At 46.2% G+C, this 18,880-nt stretch overlaps 1 protein-coding gene across 1 annotated transcript in view; it reads right to left on the bottom strand.

Moving 5' to 3' along the window:
- Positions 1–5,059: 5,059 nt before the first annotated feature.
- Positions 5,060–18,880, bottom strand: part of LOC124041565 (ephrin type-A receptor 4-like) — a 48,914-nt gene continuing 35,093 nt past the window's right edge. The window contains exons 12-18 of the mRNA XM_046359290.1: positions 18,386–18,571; positions 18,173–18,234; positions 17,590–17,799; positions 17,256–17,432; positions 7,258–7,448; positions 6,987–7,145; positions 5,060–6,488 (exon numbers count right to left, since the gene is read on the bottom strand). Coding sequence (XP_046215246.1) covers positions 6,359–6,488; positions 6,987–7,145; positions 7,258–7,448; positions 17,256–17,432; positions 17,590–17,799; positions 18,173–18,234; positions 18,386–18,571 — 1,115 coding nt within the window. The 3' untranslated portion in view covers positions 5,060–6,358. The remainder of the gene's footprint in view (positions 6,489–6,986; positions 7,146–7,257; positions 7,449–17,255; positions 17,433–17,589; positions 17,800–18,172; positions 18,235–18,385; positions 18,572–18,880) is intronic.

Raw genomic sequence — 18,880 nt, 5'->3', positions numbered from 1 at the left:
GAAGATAGGATATGCATATAATTAGTAGATTTGAATAGAAAGCACTCTAAAGTTTCCAAAACTGTTAAGATAATGTCTGTGAGTTTAACAGAACTGATATGGCAGGTGAAAACCAGAGGAAAATCCAACAAGGAAGTACTATTATTTTGAAAGGCTGTTTTTTCATTGAAAGCCTATCCACCATACAAAGACTTAGAACCCAGTTCACGAGCTCTGTGCCTTCCTCAACATGTGACCAGTCTTTAGGCATTGTTTCAGGCTTTTACTCTGAAAAATGAGGGAGATACAGCACTTTCAATCAGTGGCCAATGGAAATTTCCATTCATCAGCCATGCGCCTGATAGGGAACGCGCCTTTCTTGTTTCTCCTTTCCTATTGACGAAGCTTTTGTCCAGTTGAAATATCTTTGATTATTTATGACAAAAACAACCGGAAGATTGATTTTAAACATTGTTTGGCATGTTTCTACTAACTTTTATTATACTTTCTTTTGACTTTTCGTCTGGACATAGCATTTGGATTACTGGACAAAACGTGCAAACAAAAAGGAGGTATTTGGTCATAAAGAGGGACATTATTGAACAAAACAAACATTTATTGTCTAACATGGAGACCTGGGAGTGCCACCAGATAAAGATCATCAAAGGTAAGTGATTAATTTGTATGCAATTTCTGACTTTTGTGACACTCTCCTTGGCTGGAAAATGGCTGTATGGGTTTCTGTGGTTAGGTGCAGACCTGACATAATCGCAAAGTGTGCTTTCTCCGTAAAGCCTTTTTGAAATCTGACACAGCGGTTCCATTAAGGAGAAGTTTATCTTTATTCGTATGTTTAACACTTGTATCGTTTATCGATGTTTATAATGAGTATTTCTGTAATTTGATGTGGCTCACCGGATGTTTGTTTGAGACAATGCATTTCTGACCATAACGCGCCAATGTAAACTGAGATTTTTGGATATAAATATGAACTTTATAAAAAAAACATACATGTATTGTGTAACATGACGTCATATGAGTGCCATCTGATGAAGATCATCAAAGGTTAGTGATAAAATTTCTCTATTTCTGCTTTTTGTGACTCCTCTTTGGCTGGAAAAATGGCTGTATGGTTTTCTGTGACTAGGTGCTGACTTAACATAATCGCATGGTGTGCATTTGCAGTAAAGCCTTTTTGAAATCAGACACTGTGGTTGGATTTACAAGAAGTTTATCTTTAAAATGGTGGATAATACTTATTTTAATTTTAATGAGGGATTTTTGTTGTTTTGAATTTGGCACCTCCCCCCAATTTCTCTGGGTGTTGTCGATGTGGGACTCTAGCGTCCCACTTGTACCAGAGAGGTTAATGTCTATGGCCCCAGTTTACAGTTTGCTGAGTGCCAGAGTGGTGTTGGCTGATGGAGGGATGTAGACAACTGTGATAATTACAGATAAGGACTCTGTTGGTAGTCCTTATTTCCTACACACTTGAAGCAGCACGGCAGTTGTTATTTGACGAAAAACCACACTCCATCTCCTTTTGAATTCCCAGAGGCTGCCTTCTGATCCTGCCTCTGCATGGACAATCCACGAGTACTACGTGCGTAGCATCATCATCCAGCCACGTTTCAGTAAGACATATAATATAGTAGCTTTTCAAGTCTCTCTGCTAGGAGACTCTCGAATGAAGCTCATCCATCTTATTCTCCAGTAACTGGACATTTTCCAGTAGAACATAGGGGAGCGGCGTTTTGTTTTCTCATCGCAACCAATTTCCCCACCTCGTCTCCCGTGTCTACACCGGCTGCATTTTGGTAGCCCCTGGAACAATGAATAAGGTTCGGTATGAACAGTGGAACAGCTGAGTCGCATTCGAAGTTGAAATCGAGGTTCGTAACTTTTGATCTGATGTCCAGAAGTGCTTGGTGGTCATGTGTGATGTTAGTACACATTTTCTTTTAAGATCAACACGATATAAGTCACTATATAGCCAAGTTGGGGTCGAACTCGTAAGATGTCACCCTTTTTGGGGTTGGGGACTGGGGCTTGTAGTCTGTAAATGTGATTGGCAATTGGTGGTCCTAGTGTAATGTTGTAACGGCGGGAGGAGGCTTCGTAGAGAGCAGCAAGATTAGTGTTAATCACACTGGTATTCCCCAAGGAGATTCTGAATAGACAATGACAGAGACATTGTAGGTCTGCAGACCACACCCTTCCTCCCCCGACTCGGACAACTACGCCCTCAGCGACCCCTCTATGACCTTTAAACCAGGACTCCTCAACTCTGGGTCCATCTAGGATCAGGTCCCCTCTGTCAATGTATTCATTAGGATCAGCATTTCCACTCTGAGACTCTGTTTGTTGGTTTTCATTACAGCCACTTACTTTCCTTGACAAGACTCCATGAAATGGCTGTGGCTGTTTGAAGTATTCCTGATAACTATTCCACAGAAAAGTCATAGAGCTATTACCCAACTGTCTGAACAGTTTATAGGGTGAAAGGTGCTGTGGTAGGATGCCACATCATACTCATTAATTGGCTGCTAATGTCTGTCTCAGACTCATTAGTCAGCTTTTAATGTCTGTCAGATGTTATCTGTCCACTGGCAGCGGGAGAGGTGGATCACATGACTCGAGTCAGTGGCTTCAGTAATAAAGGGAGCACATGTTGCCAAATTGGACAGGTGGCTACGCCAGGATGGCGTGAAAGAGGGAGATAAAAAGAGGGACTAGGCGTTTCTGTATACACTGAGTGTACAAAATATTACAAACACCTTCCTAATATTGAGATGCACCCCTTTTTGCCCTCAGAACGGCCTAAATTCGTCGGGGCATGGACTCTACAAGGTGTCGAGTGTTCCACAGGGATGCTTCCCACAGTTGTGTCAAGTTGGCTGGTAGCAATTCTTGACACAAACCGGTGCTCCTCGCATCTACTACTGTACCCGTTCAAAGGCACTAAAATACACATACACAATCCATGTCTCACTTGTCTCAATGCTTAAAAATCCTTCTTTAATCCATCTCCTCCCCTTCATCTACACTGATTTGAAGTGGATTTAACAAGTGACATCAATAAGGGATCATAGCTTTCACCTGGATTCACCTGGCCGGTCGATGTCATGGAAAGAGCATGTGTTCTTAATGTTTTGTATACTCAGTGTATGCTATTTTACACTGGGGAGACTGCCTGTCACCTCTCTACCAGTACCAGTGGGCATGCAAACTTGCTTGCACGTACACACACACAAAACACGCACACCAGGGTTACCGTGGGAATGCCTCTGGCATTGCGTTGGTCAATGAGGTGATGCATTTAAATGGAAATCCTGAAAGAAATGTAAACCCTGGCGGTGTGTGTGTGTGTGTGTGTGTGTGTGTGTGTGTGTGTGTGTGTGTGTGTGTGTGTGTGTGTGTGTGTGTGTGTGTGTGTGTGTGTGTGTGTGTGTGTGTGTGTGTGTGTGTGTGTGTGTGTGTGTGTGTGTGTATGTGCGTGCATGCGACTGTGTGTGTGTGTGTGTGTCTAAACCCTGTTTCTCTCCTCCCAGTCACACACACATTAGGGTACGGTTGGCTGGCTATTAAAGACACCCCACGGTCGCTCCCCCTGTGTAAGACCAGGCGAGATTAGCCTGTTCTATTACCACACTAATCTAGTGACCAAAAGACCACAATGACACCCTACAGAGAGCGGGAGAGAGAGAGAGAGCGCGCGAGAGACAGAGGGGAGAATTTTTTAATTGAAGTATTCATCCTAACAGAGATTCTGTTCTCTTAACATGGTTTTTTCAGTGGCAGCCTGCGTAGACAGACGGACAGATTAAGAACGGGTGTCTATCTTCGTGCTCCGGTCTCCCTCAAACTCTATTAGAGTGGGAGAGTGGGCGCACATGAATCTATAAGGACAGAGTGGGTTTTGTCCGAGATGGGTTTCGTCTGTGGGAGAGAGGAGTGTGTCTAACACCATTAACAGGATAAACTCTTCAAAAAGACTGTCCCAGCATATCTGCCCCACACCCCTAACCCACAGGCCGGCTTTGTGTTGGTGCGAGTGTGTGTGTGTGTGTGTCTCTCTCAGATCATATGCAAAATCCCGGTGTAGAATGTCTGAGTATCCAAGGTGATTTGCCTGTTGTCTCCAGCTGGCAAGGATTTTATTTAATCCAAAAAAGCAAATATCCCTGATTTGAATGTGAAATTGAGGTTTGGTTTTGTGCAAGTACATGTCGTTGCTAAAGTGACATATCTGTGTTGTACTGCTACCGATGTCCTTCACCTATGCTGTCCATGTGTGTGTGCCCGAAGTTCTCTCCTGCTGCGTGTGTGTCACAGTGTGTGTATGTGACACACTGTGTATGCGTTTCTCCGTGTGTGTTTAGCAGATGGCTCTCTCCACACCACTGAACGTTTTAACAGAATGCCTCCCAGCACCCTTCACTTTAATCCACCTGGCTTTGTTGCCAGTCAGACCACACCAGTGCACACACTTCCCTTAGTTACACACACACACACACACACACACACACACACACACACACACACACACACACACACACACACACACACACACACACACACACACACACACACACACACACACACACACACACACACACACACACACACACACACACACACACACACCAAACACACACCAAACACATACTTCCCAGTCGCACACACACACACACACACCAAACACACACTTCCCAGTCGCACACACACACACACACCAAACACACACTTCCCAGTCACACACTTCCCAGTCGCACACACACACACACCAAACACACACTTCCCAGTCACACACTTCCCAGTCGCACACACACACACACCAAACACACACTTCCCAGTCGCACACACACACACCAAACACACACTTCCCAGTCACACACACACACACACCAAACACACACTTCCCAGTCGCACACACACACACACCAAACACACACTTCCCAGTCGCACACACTCTTCCGCATCTGCTTCAAAAAGAAGTTCAGACAGAAATGACCCATTTCAGTCATTTACATTTGTCCTATTTCACAATGTACAACCTGGATAATAAGAAGACGATAAATAGAATGAAATCCTTTATGCACCTGATTGTATTTCCAAACAGTAACATTTTACAAAGACATGTAATACCTAGAGTATATGTTAATCGTTGACGAGATAAAACTAGCTAATACTGTTGTTAATGTGCTCATCCTAAATAAAAGCCAGCAAGAGCTTGGCACACATACATTCTATCACAAAACGCTCCCCTGCCCATATTTCTGTCTTTGAATATCCCAAACTAGTCCTCAAAGGCAAGCACACACACCAGGATTGAGGTCAATTCCATTTCAATTCCAGTCTATTCAGAAAGTAAACCCAATTCTAATGGAACATTTTACTGATTGAAAAGCATTGGAAGAGAATTGGAGTTGGAATTTCATTGTATTTTCTGAATTGACTGGAATTTAAATGGAATTGACCTGACACACACACACACACACACACACACACACACACACACACACACACACACACACACACACACACACACACACACACACACACACACACACACACACACACACACACACACACACACACACACACACACACACACACACACACAGTGATGCTTCAGAACTACACTTTATCAGCTCGTCCATTAAGTTTCTCGACTTCCAGACGACATTCAATTTGTCCTGTTTTTATTTGTCGAACTATGCTTCACTATTAACTTACAAGTCTTTGTTGGTGAATATTTGTAGCACTCATTAGTCCTCGTCTACAAAGCTCAATGGATGGATTACTTCTTCGTGGGAATGGGAGCTGGAGTCCTTCTGGTATAAAGACAAATTGGTCGTCTAGTCCTGAGATGCATATGAGGCAAACTGGAGGTGTCTATTCCGTTTTGAAATGTGTACGGGAGAGAAAACAGTTTCTAAACTGAAAACTATGGCACCACTCTGAATGAGCTACAGACACGTTTTGTGCATGACAAGTCGGGATGACACAAAATCAGCAACAACAAAAATGTTTTTAAAAAGAAAAATCAGGAGCAGATGAAATGTTATTTACACGGACACGTATGTACAAAAAGTAAACAAAAAAGGGACAAAATGTCTCGTTGTTTCCTCAGTGTTGCAGTGAAACCATCTTCAGCAGCTTCTTCAGCCTCAGGTCAAACCTCAGGTCATAGTTCAAAGGTCAAAGTTTATAGGGTTTATAAAAGTGCTGCTTTTCTCTCTTCCGTTCATATTTTCTGTTGTAGTTTTTTGTATGTTGATGTAATTCCTTGTGAAAATCTCATTCTAAAGTGCATGGATGAGGTAAATAAAATTCATTAAAAAAAATTGTTTTAGTTTTGTATCCATTCACTGGCTCAGACGGGAACCATACTGTCTGGCATCTGTTCCTGTATTTGTTGCATGTGGGACAGCAATACCTGCTGCACACTGGCAAGGATCTGGTCCTGGTGTGATGGTGTGATAATTCCTATACTGGTCATATCCCTGTAAACATGGAATAATTCAATTAGACATGTTCAGAGTTAAGAAGACTATGAGTACCCACCCAGAAAGAAAGAGAGAGAGAGAAAGAGAGAGCGGGGGGGGGAATAGAGGGAGAGAAATAGAGAGCAATAGTGATATATAGAGAGGGGGTTAGAGAGAGAGATACAGAGAGAGAGAGACTCACTGATGTGTGAGGGTCAGCAGAGAAATAGAGAGAGCCATAGTGATATATAGAGAGGGGGGGTTAGAGAGAGACTCACTGATGTGTGAGGGTTAGCAGAGAAATAGAGAGAGCCATAGTGATATATAGAGAGAGGGGGGATTAGAGAGAGACTCACTGATGTGTGAGGGTTAGCAGAGAAATAGAGAGAGCCATATTGATATATAGAGAGGGGGGGGGGGATTAGAGAGACTTACTAATGTGTGAGGGTTAGCAGAGAAATAGAGAGAGCCATAGTGATATATAGAGAGAGGGGGGGGGATTAGAGAGAGACTCACTGATGTGTGAGGGTTAGCAGGCTGTCAGGGCTGGTGTATCCAGCAGTAGTGAGCGTGTCTCTATACATGCCCATCCCTATAGCCTGAAGACAGTCTTCTGCTGACCACACTGACACAAACTCTGGACCTCCTACAGGCTCCAACAGACTGGGAACAGGTCTGCACAGAGAGATAAAGACAGAGGTTGAGGTAGTTATGGGGAGTGGATGTTATGCTGGAAAAACACATTGAAAGAGCTTGCAATGAAAGACGTTGTGTCCCCCGTGTGTACCTGTCTTCTCCTGTCCTCCTCAGAGTGGTGGTCGGGTTGCGGATGAGTTTATCCAGCATGTTGAGGATCTGTGTGAAGCTGGGTCTGTGTGTTCTCTCTGTCTGCCAGCAGTCTAACATCAGCTGGTGTAGACACACAGGACAGTCCATTGGCGGGGGCAGACGGTAGCCCTCATCTATTGCTTTTATCACCTGGAGAGAGAGGGAGACATTTGTCATTTCTTTCTTCTTTTGGAATTTATGTGAGTGTAACGTTTACTGTTCATTTTTTATTGATTATCTCACTTTTGTTTACTAAGGGAAAATGGCGCTGGAAGAAATGGCAGCAGTTTTACGGGCGCCCAACCAATTGTGCTATTATGTGGGGTTTTTTTTCGTGTTATTTGTAACTTATTTTGTACATAATGTTTCTGCCACCGTATCTTATGGGAAAAAAAGAGCTTCTGGATATCAGGACAGAGATCAATCACCTCGGATTAGACAAAGAGCTTCTGGATATCAGGACAGCGATCAATCACCTCGGATTAGACAAAGAGCTTCTGGATATCAGGACAGCCAGCGATCACCTCGGATTAGACAAAGAGCTTCTGGATATCAGGACAGCGATCAATCACCTCGGATTAGACAAAGAGCTTCTGGATATCAGGACAGCCAGCGATCACCTCGGATTAGACAAAGAGCTTCTGGATATCAGGACAGCGATCAATCACCTCGGATTAGACAAAAAGCTTCTGGATATCAGGACAGCGATCAATCACCTCGGATTTGTCATGTTTTGTCATTTATTATCACGTCTTGTCCCTGTGCTTCCCATTCTATTCGTTTCCCTCTGCTGGTCTTATTAGGTTCTTTCCCTCTTTCTATCCCTCTCTCTCCCCCTCCCTCTCTCACTCTCTCGCTCTCTCTTCTCTCTATCGTTCCGTTCCTGCTCCCAGCTGTTCCTATTCCCCTAATCATCATTTAGCCTTCCCACACCTGTTCCCGATCCTTTTCCCTGATTAGAGTCCCTATTTCTCTCCTTGTTTCCCGTACCTGCCCTGTCGGATCCTCATTTATATTCACCGTGCTGTGTCTATGTTTTGCCCTGTCGTGTCGTGTTTCCCTCAGATGCTGCGTGGTGAGCAGGTGTCTGAGTCTGCTAGGTTCAAGTGCCTTCCCGAGGCAACCTGCAGTTCTCGATCAAGTCTCCAGTCTGTTCTCGTCTTTACGTGTAGTATTATGCTTTTTGTTTTGTAATGTTTATTCTGGATTAAATACTCTTTTTCGCCAAGTCGCTTTTGGGTCCTCATTCATCAGCATGACAGAAGGATCCGACCAAGGAATGGACCCAGCGACTACAGACGCTCGTAACACTGCCGTCGAGATCCAAGGAGCCATGCTCGGCAGACACGAGCAGGAATTGTCTGCTGCTCGCCATGCCGTGGAGAGCCTGGCCGCTCAGGTTTCCGACCTCTCTGGACAGTTCCAGAGTCTTCGTCTCGTGCCACCTGTTACTTCCTGGCCTGCCGAGCCTCCAGAACCTAGGGTTAATAACCCACCTTGCTACTCCGGGCAGCCCACTGAGTGCCGCTCCTTTCTCACCCAGTGTGAGATTGTGTTCTCTCTCCAACCCAACACATACTCTAGAGAGAGAGCTCGGGTTGCTTACGTCATTTCACTCCTTACTGGCCGGGCCCGAGAGTGGGGCACAGCTATCTGGGAGGCAAGGGCTGATTGTTCTAACAATTACCAGAACTTTAAAGAGGAGATGATTCGGGTTTTTGACCGTTCAGTTTTTGGTGGGGAGGCTTCTAGGGTCCTGGCTTCCCTATGCCAAGGTGATCGATCCATAACGGATTACTCTATAGAGTTTCGTACTCTTGCTGCCTCTAGTGACTGGAACGAGCCGGCGCTGCTCGCTCGTTTTCTGGAGGGACTCCACACTGTGGTCAAAGATGAGATTCTCTCTCGGGAGGTTCCTTCCAGTGTGGACTCTTTGATTGCTCTCGCCATCCGCATAGAACGACGGGTAGATCTTCGTCACCAGGCTCGTGGAAGAGAGCTCGCATCAACGGTGTTTCCCTGCTCCGCATCGCAACCATCTCCCTCCTCTGGCTCTGAGACTGAGCCCATGCAGCTGGGAGGGATTCGCATCTCGACTAAGGAGAGGGAACGGAGGATCACCAACCGCCTGTGCCTCTATTGCGGATTTGATGGACATTTTGTTAATTCATGTCCAGTAAGAGGCCAGAGCCCATCAGTAAGCGGAGGGCTACTGGTGAGCGCTACTACTCAGGTCTCTTCATCTAGATCTTGTACTACTATGTCGGTCCATCTACGCTGGACCGGTTCGGTGCTACATGCAGTGCCTTGATTGACTCTGGGGCTGAGGGTTGTTTCATGGACGAAGCATGGGTTCGGAAACATAACATTCCTTTCAGACAGTTAGACAAGCCTACGCCCATGTTTGCCTTAGATGGTAGTCATCTTCCCAGTATCAGATTTGAGACACTACCTTTAACTCTCACAGTATCTGGTAACCACAGTGAGACTATTTCTTTTTTGATTTTTCGTTCACCTTTCACACCTGTTGTTTTGGGTCATCCCTGGCTAGTATGTCATAATCCTTCTATTAATTGGTCTTGTAATTCTATCCTATCCTGGAACGTATCTTGTCATGTGAAGTGCTTAATGTCTGCCATCCCTCCCATTTCTTCTGTCCCCACTTCTCAGGAGGAACCTGGCGATTTGACAGGAGTGCCGGAGGAATATCATGATCTGCGCACGGTCTTCAGTCGGTCCCGAGCCAACTCCCTTCCTCCTCACCGGTCGTATGATTGTAGTATTGATCTCCTTCCGGGGACCACTCCTCCTCGGGGTAGACTATACTCTCTGTCGGCTCCCGAACGTAAGGCTCTCGAGGATTATTTATCTGTGTCTCTTGACGCCGGTACCATAGTGCCTTCTTCCTCTCCGGCCGGGGCGGGGTTCTTTTTGTTAAGAAGAAGGACGGTACTCTGCGCCCCTGCGTGGATTATCGAGGGCTGAATGACATAACGGTTAAGAATCGTTATCCGCTTCCCCTTATGTCATCAGCCTTCGAGATTCTGCAGGGAGCCAGGTGCTTTACTAAGTTGGACCTTCGTAACGCTTACCATCTCGTGCGCATCAGAGAGGGGGGACGAGTGGAAAACGGCGTTTAACACTCCGTTAGGGCATTTTGAGTACCGGGTTCTGCCGTTTGGTCTCGCCAATGCGCCAGCTGTTTTTCAGGCATTAGTTAATGATGTTCTGAGAGACATGCTGAACATCTTTGTTTTTGTCTATCTTGACGATATCCTGATTTTTTCACCGTCACTCGAGATTCATGTTCAGCACGTTCGACGTGTTCTACAGTGCCTTTTAGAGAATTGTCTCTACGTAAAGGCTGAGAAGTGCTCTTTTCATGTCTCCTCCGTTACTTTTCTCGGTTCCGTTATTTCCGCTGAAGGCATTCAGATGGATTCCGCTAAGGTCCAAGCTGTCAGTGATTGGCCCGTTCCAAGGTCACGTGTCGAGTTGCAGCGCTTTTTAGGTTTCGCTAATTTCTATCGGCGTTTCATTCGTAATTTCGGTCAAGTTGCTGCCCCTCTCACAGCTCTTACTTCTGTCAAGACGTGTTTTAAGTGGTCCGGTTCCGCCCAGGGAGCTTTTGATCTTCTAAAAGAACGTTTTACGTCCGCTCCTATCCTCGTTACTCCTGACGTCACTAGACAATTCATTGTCGAGGTTGACGCTTCAGAGGTAGGCGTGGGAGCCATTCTATCCCAGCGCTTCCAGTCTGACGATAAGGTTCATCCTTGCGCTTATTTTTCTCATCGCCTGTCGCCATCTGAGCGCAACTATGATGTGGGTAACCGTGAACTGCTCGCCATCCGCTTAGCCCTAGGCGAATGGCGACAGTGGTTGGAGGGGGCGACCGTTCCTTTTGTCGTTTGGACAGACCATAAGAACCTTGAGTACATCCGTTCTGCCAAACGACTTAATGCCCGTCAAGCTCGTTGGGCGTTGTTTTTCGCTCGTTTCGAGTTTGTGATTTCTTACCGTCCGGGTAGCAAGAACACCAAGCCTGATGCCTTATCCCGTCTGTTTAGTTCTTCTGTGGCTTCTACTGATCCCGAGGGGATTCTTCCTTATGGGCGTGTTGTCGGGTTGACAGTCTGGGGAATTGAAAGACAGGTTAAGCAAGCACTCACGCACACTGCGTCGCCGCGCGCTTGTCCTAGTAACCTCCTTTTCGTTCCTGTTTCCACTCGTCTGGCTGTTCTTCAGTGGGCTCACTCTGCCAAGTTAGCTGGTCATCCCGGTGTTCGAGGCACTCTTGCGTCTATTCGCCAGCGATTTTGGTGGCCGACTCAGGAGCGTGACACGCGCCGTTTCGTGGCTGCTTGTTCGGACTGCGCGCAGACTAAGTCGGGTAACTCTCCTCCTGCCGGTCGTCTCAGACCGCTCCCCATTCCTTCTCGACCATGGTCTCACATCGCCCTAGACTTCATTACCGGTCTGCCTTTGTCTGCGGGGAAGACTGTGATTCTTACGGTTGTCGATAGGTTCTCTAAGGCGGCACATTTCATTCCCCTCGCTAAACTTCCTTCCGCTAAGGAGACGGCACAAATCATTATCGAGAATGTGTTCAGAATTCATGGCCTCCCGTTAGACGCCGTTTCAGACAGAGGCCCGCAATTCACGTCACAGTTTTGGAGGGAGTTCTGTCGTTTGATTGGTGCGTCCGTCAGTCTCTCTTCCGGGTTTCATCCCCAGTCTAACGGTCAAGCAGAGAGGGCCAATCAGACGATTGGTCGCATACTACGCAGCCTTTCTTTCAGAAACCCTGCGTCTTGGGCAGAACAGCTCCCCTGGGCAGAATACGCTCACAACTCGCTTCCTTCGTCTGCTACCGGGTTATCTCCGTTTCAGAGTAGTCTGGGTTACCAGCCTCCTCTATTCTCTTCCCAGCTTGCCGAGTCCAGCGTTCCCTCCGCTCAAGCGTTTGTCCAACGTTGTGAGCGCACCTGGAGGAGGGTGAGGTCTGCACTTTGCCGCTACAGGGCACAGACTGTGAGAGCCGCCAATAAACGCAGGATTAAGAGTCCTAGGTATTGTTGCTGCCAGAGAGTGTGGCTTTCCACTCGCAACCTTCCTCTTACGACAGCTTCTCGTAAGTTGACTCCGCGGTTCATTGGTCCGTTCCGTGTCTCCCAGGTCGTCAATCCTGTCGCTGTGCGACTGCTTCTTCCGCGACATCTTCGTCGCGTCCATCCTGTCTTCCATGTCTCCTGTGTTAAGCCCTTTCTTCGCACCCCGTTCGTCTTCCCTCCCCCTCCCGTCCTTGTCGAGAGCGCACCTATTTACAAGGTACATAAGATCATGGACATGCGTTCTCGGGGACGGGGTCACCAATACTTAGTGGATTGGGAGGGTTACGGTCCTGAGGAGAGGAGTTGGGTTCCGTCTCGGGACGTGCTGGACCGTTCACTCATTGATGATTTCCTCCGTTGCCGCCAGGATTCCTCCTCGAGTGCGCCAGGAGGCGCTCGGTGAGTGGGGGGTACTGTCATGTTTTGTCATTTATTATCACGTCTTGTCCCTGTGCTTCCCATTCTATTCGTTTCCCTCTGCTGGTCTTATTAGGTTCTTTCCCTCTTTCTATCCCTCTCTCTCCCCCTCCCTCTCTCACTCTCTCGCTCTCTCTTCTCTCTATCGTTCCGTTCCTGCTCCCAGCTGTTCCTATTCCCCTAATCATCATTTAGCCTTCCCACACCTGTTCCCGATCCTTTTCCCTGATTAGAGTCCCTATTTCTCTCCTTGTTTCCCGTACCTGCCCTGTCGGATCCTCATTTATATTCACCGTGCTGTGTCTATGTTTTGCCCTGTCGTGTCGTGTTTCCCTCAGATGCTGCGTGGTGAGCAGGTGTCTGAGTCTGCTAGGTTCAAGTGCCTTCCCGAGGCAACCTGCAGTTCTCGATCAAGTCTCCAGTCTGTTCTCGTCTTTACGTGTAGTATTATGCTTTTTGTTTTGTAATGTTTATTCTGGATTAAATACTCTGTTTTCGCCAAGTCGCTTTTGGGTCCTCATTCATCAGCATGACAGGATTAGACAAAGAGCTTCTGGATATCAGGACAGCGATCAATCACCTCGGATTAGACAAAGAGCTTCAGGATATCAGGACAGCCAGCGATCAATCACCTCGGATTAGACAAAGAGCTTCTGGATATCAAGACAGCCAGCGATCAATCACCTCGGATTAGACAAAGAGCTTCTGGATATCAGGACAGCGATCAATCACCTCGGATTAGACAAAGAGCTTCTGGATATTAGAACAGCGATCACTCACCTCGGATTAGACAAAGAGCTTCTGGATATCAGGACAGCGATCACTCACCTCGGATTAGACAAAGATTTTTTCTACAACAAGGACGACGCACAAGATACTCTCCAAACACCCCACAGGGCCAACATCCACGTTATTTGCAAGAGGAAGTGACGCAGGTACAGAGGACAAAGAGCCAGATGCCTGGTCAGGACACGTAGAAAGCGAATGGGAAAGCTGCCGTTACAGTCAATACTATATTAGACGAGGTACGATCACGAATATCCTACCAACGGGACATCAAAAACTGTAATATTCTATGTTTCACGGAATCGTGGCTGAATGACGACATGGATATTCAGCTAGCGGGACATACGCTGCACCGGCAAGATAGAACAGCACACTGTGAGATGGGGGGGGGGCCTTTCTGTGTATATTTGTAAACAACAGCTGGTGCATGAAATCTAAGGAAGTCTCTAGATTTTGCTCGCCTGAAGTAGAGTATATTGTGATAAATTGCAGGCCACACTACTTGCCTAGAGAGTTTTCAGCTATACTTTTCGTGGCTGTTTATTTACCACCACAGACAGATGCTGGCACAAAGACCGCACTCAGTCAGCTGTATAAGGAAATAAGCAAACAGGAAACCACTCACCCAGAAGCGGTGCTCCTAGTGGCTGGAGACTTTAATGCAGGGAAACTTAAATCAGTTCTACCAAATTTCTATCAACATGTTAAATGTGAAACCAGAGGGAAAACAATTCTAGATCACCTGTACTCCACACACAGGGACACGTACAAAGCTCTCCCTCGCCCTCCATTTGGTAAATCAGACCACAACTCTATCCTTCTGATTCCTGTTTACAAGCAAAAATTAAAGCAGGAAGCACCAGTGACTCTGTCTATAAAAAAGTGGTCAGATGAAGCAGATGCTAAACTACAGGATTGTTTTGATATCACAGACTGGAACATGTTCCGGGATTCTTCCGATGACATTGAGGAATACACCACATCAGTCACTGGATTTATCAATAAGTGCATCGAGGACATCGTCCCCACAGTGACTGTACGTACATACCCCAACCAGAAGCCATGGATTACAGGAAACATTTGCACTGAGCTAAAGGGTAGAGCTGCCGCTTTCAAGGTGCATGACTCTAACCCGGAAGCTTACAATTAATCCTGCTATGCCCTGCGATGAACCATCAAACAGGCAAGGCGTCAACACAGGACTAAGATTGAATCATACTACACCGGCTCTGATGCTCATCTTATGTGGCGGGGATTGCAAAATATTACAGACTACAAAGGGAAGCACAGCCGCGAGCTTCCCAGTGACACGAGCCTACCAGAGAGCTAAATCACTTCTATGCTCACTTCAAGGCAAACAACACTGAGGCATGCATGAGAGCATCAGCTGTTCCGGACGACTGTGTGATCACGCTCTCCGTAGCCGACGTGAGTAAGACCTTTAAACAGGTCAACATTCACAAGGCTGCAGGGCCAGACGGATTACCAGGACGTGTGCTCCAGGCATGTGCTGACCAACTGGCAGGTGCCTTCACTGACATTTTCAACATGTCCCTGATTGAGTCTGTAATACCAACATGTTGTTTCAAGCAGACCACCATAGTCCCTGTGCCCAAGAACATAAAGGCAACCTGCATCACTCACGTCCTGTATCACTCCCGTCTGTAGCCATGAAGTGCTTTGAAAAGTTGGTAATGGCTCACATCAACACCATTATCCCAGAAACCCTAGACCCACTCCAATTTGCATACCGCCCAAACAGATGATGCAATCTCTATTGCACTCTACACTGCCCTTTCCCACCTGGACAAAAGGAACACCTACGTATGTGAGAATGCTATTCATTGACTACAGCTCAGCGTTCAACCATAGTACCCTCAAAGCTCATCACAAAGCTAAGGATCCTGGGACTAAACACCTCCCTCTGCAACTGGATCCTGGACTTCCTGACCGGCCGACCCCAGGTGGTGAAGGTAGGTAGCAACACATCTGCCCCGCTGATCCTCAACACTGGAGCTCCCCAGAGGTGCGTGCTCAGTCCCCCCCAGTACTCCCTGTTCACCCACGACTGCATGGCCAGGCACGACTCCAACACCATCATTGCAGATGACACAACAGTGGTAGGCCTGATCACCGACAACGACGAGACAGCCTATAGGGAGGTGGTCAGAGAACTGGCCGGGTGGTGCCAGGACAACAACCTATCCCTCAAAATAACCAAGACTAAGGAGATGTGGACTACAGGCAAATCAAATCAAATCAAATTTTATTTATATAGCCCTTCGTACATCAGCTGATATCTCAAAGTGCTGTACAGAAACCCAGCCTAAAACCCCAAACAGCAAGCAATGCAGGTGTAGAAGCACGGTGGCTAGGAAAAACTCCCTAGAAAGGCCAAAACCTAGGAAGAAACCTTGAGAGGAACCAGGCTATGTGGAGGACTGAGCACGCATCCATTCTCATCGACGGGGCTGTAGTGGAGCAGGTTGAGAGCTTTAAGTTCCTTGGTGTTCACATCAACAACAAACTAGAATGGTCCAAACACACCAAGACAGTCGTGAATAGTAAGCGTATTCCCCCTCAGGAAACTAAAAAGATTTGGCATGGGTCCTGAGATCCTCAAAAGGTTCTACAGCTGCAAGAGCATGGTTGCATCACTGCCTGGTTGAAAGTATGTGTTGCCCAGCAACAATTCCAAAACATCACTGCTCTAGAGGAGATCTGCATGGAGGAATGGGCCAAAATACCAGCAACAGTGTGTGAAAACCTTGTGAAGACTTACAGAAAACGTTTGACCTTTGTTATTGCCAACAAAGGGTATATAACAAAGTATTGAGATAAACTTTTGTTATTGACCAAATACTTATTTTCCACCATCATTTGAAAATAAATTCATTAAAAATCCTACAATGTGATTTTCTGGATTTTTCTTTCTTATTTTGTCTGTCATAGTTGAAGTGTACCTATGATGATGAAATTACAGGCCTCTCCCATCTTCTTAAGTGGGAGAACTTGCACAATTGATGGCTGACTAAATACTTTTTTGCCCCACTGTACATGTTCATACTAACTCAATCAGCCTGACTAACCGGTGTCTGTATGTATCCTCACTACTTTTATAGCCTCTCTACTGTATATAGCCTGTCTTTTTACTGTTGTTTTATTTCTTTACTTACCTATTGTTCACCTAATACCCTTTTTGCACTATTGGTTAGAGCCTGTAAGTAAGCATTTCACCTGTTGTATTCGGCGCACGTGACAAATAAACTTTGATTTGATCGAGTTCACTTGCTTTGGAAATGTTAACATATGTTTCCCATGCCAATAAAGACCTTAAATTGAATTGAGAGAGAACAGGGTATAGAGAAAGAGGGTAAGAAAGCATGTTTAACTAACTTTGTCTCCAGTGAATACATTTGCACACATTTCTAATAACCTGTTTTCACTTTACCATTATGTGTAGACATTGTGTGTAGACTGATTTAACCCATTTTAGAATAAGGCTGTAGCGTAACAAAATGTGGGAAAAGTGGGCTCTGAATACTTTCCAAATGCACTGTAACCATCTAACTTTGCTTCAGTCCACACAAAAAAGATTCCACGTTCAGGGGAAAATCCATTACATAGAAAACGCACTTACATCCTGGTTACTCATGTCCCAATATGGTCTCTCTCCATAGGACATCACCTCCCACATGACCACGCCATAGCTCCAGGTGTCAGAGGATGGGGTGAACTTCCTGTAGGCGATGGCCTCTGGAGAGGTCCATCTGATGGGGATCTTCCCCCCTGGAGAGTGGTACGTCCCAGTCACCTCCTGTAACACATGGGAAGAGAATTGTAATTTAATCCACAGTCTAGCACAATGGACCCATAGTTCAAAGGTGAGTGATCTTAGAGTCATTGAAACATGAACCTATCTCACATTACCCCAGATAGACATGTTAGTGTTCTATTTCTCCCTGTGTTCTTACCCGTGTGGAGTAGGCATTCTCAGGGTCCTCTTGGAGTACTCGGGACAGGCCGAAGTCAGACACCTTGCACACCAGGTTGCTGTTGACCAGGATGTTGCGGGCGGCCAGGTCTCGGTGAACGTAGCTCATATCAGACAGGTACTTCATGCCCGACGCGATGCCACGCAGCATGCCCACCAACTGGATCACTGTGAAATGACCATCGTGTTTCTAACAGAGAGAGAGAGAGATTTTAGGACAGGTGTCAAACTCACTCCACGGAGTGCTGAATTCAGGTCACTGACGAGTAAGGAACTCCCCTCAACTGGTTGTCTAGGTCTTAATTGAAACCCCCGCTGTTTTAGAATATAACACACAGTACAAAGACATAGAACTTATTTCTAATCTTTGCTTAACTTGGCAAGTCAGTTAAGAGCAAATTCTTATTTACAATGACAGCCCACCGGGGAACAGTGGGTTAACTGCCTTGTTCAGAGCTACACCTTGTCAACTCGGGGATTCGATCCAGCAACCTTTTGGTTACTGGTCCAACGCTCTAACCACTAGGCTACCTGACGCTCCAAGAAACACTAGGACCTCTTACCCTGAGGAAGGTGTCAAGAGATCCATTCTCCATGTACTCTGTGATGATCATCACTGGTTTACCTACACAGGAGACAAACAAGCAGCGATTAAGACAGGGGGGTGTTCCACAAGGATCAGTTTCGGGGTCCTCTGCATTTTTATATCTTTATAAATGTAGACGGAACCTGTCAATCTCTGCTTGGATTGGTCAAAGTAGCTGTCAATCACTCACATCGCGTGACCACGCCCTCTAGTCTGATGATGTTTGGGTGGTCGAACTGTCCCATGATGCTGGCTTCAGAGAGGAAATCTTGCCTCTGTTTGTTAGAGTATGCTGCCTTCAGACTCTTTATGGCCACGTAGATCTCCCTCTTTCCCTGGAGACGCAGACGGCCACTACACACTTCCCCAAACTCACCTACAACACAGACACACAGCATAAATAACTACACACCTCCCCAAACTCACCTACAACACACACACACAGTATAAATAACTACAAACTTCCCCAAACTCACCTACAACACAGTATAAATAACTACACACTTCCCCAAACTCACCTACAACACACACAGTATAAATAACTACACACTTCCCCAAACTCACCTACAACACACACAGCATAAATAACTACACACTTCCCCAAACTCACCTACAACACACACAGTATAAATAACTACACACTTCCCCAAACTCACCTACAACACAGACAGTATAAATAACTACA

Source organism: Oncorhynchus gorbuscha, linkage group LG08, assembly GCF_021184085.1.
Source record: "Oncorhynchus gorbuscha isolate QuinsamMale2020 ecotype Even-year linkage group LG08, OgorEven_v1.0, whole genome shotgun sequence".
In the NCBI taxonomy this organism is placed as follows: Eukaryota; Metazoa; Chordata; class Actinopteri; order Salmoniformes; family Salmonidae; genus Oncorhynchus; species Oncorhynchus gorbuscha.
Note: the sequence above shows the minus strand (reverse complement) of the source record. Positions and strands in the feature narration are given on the sequence as shown.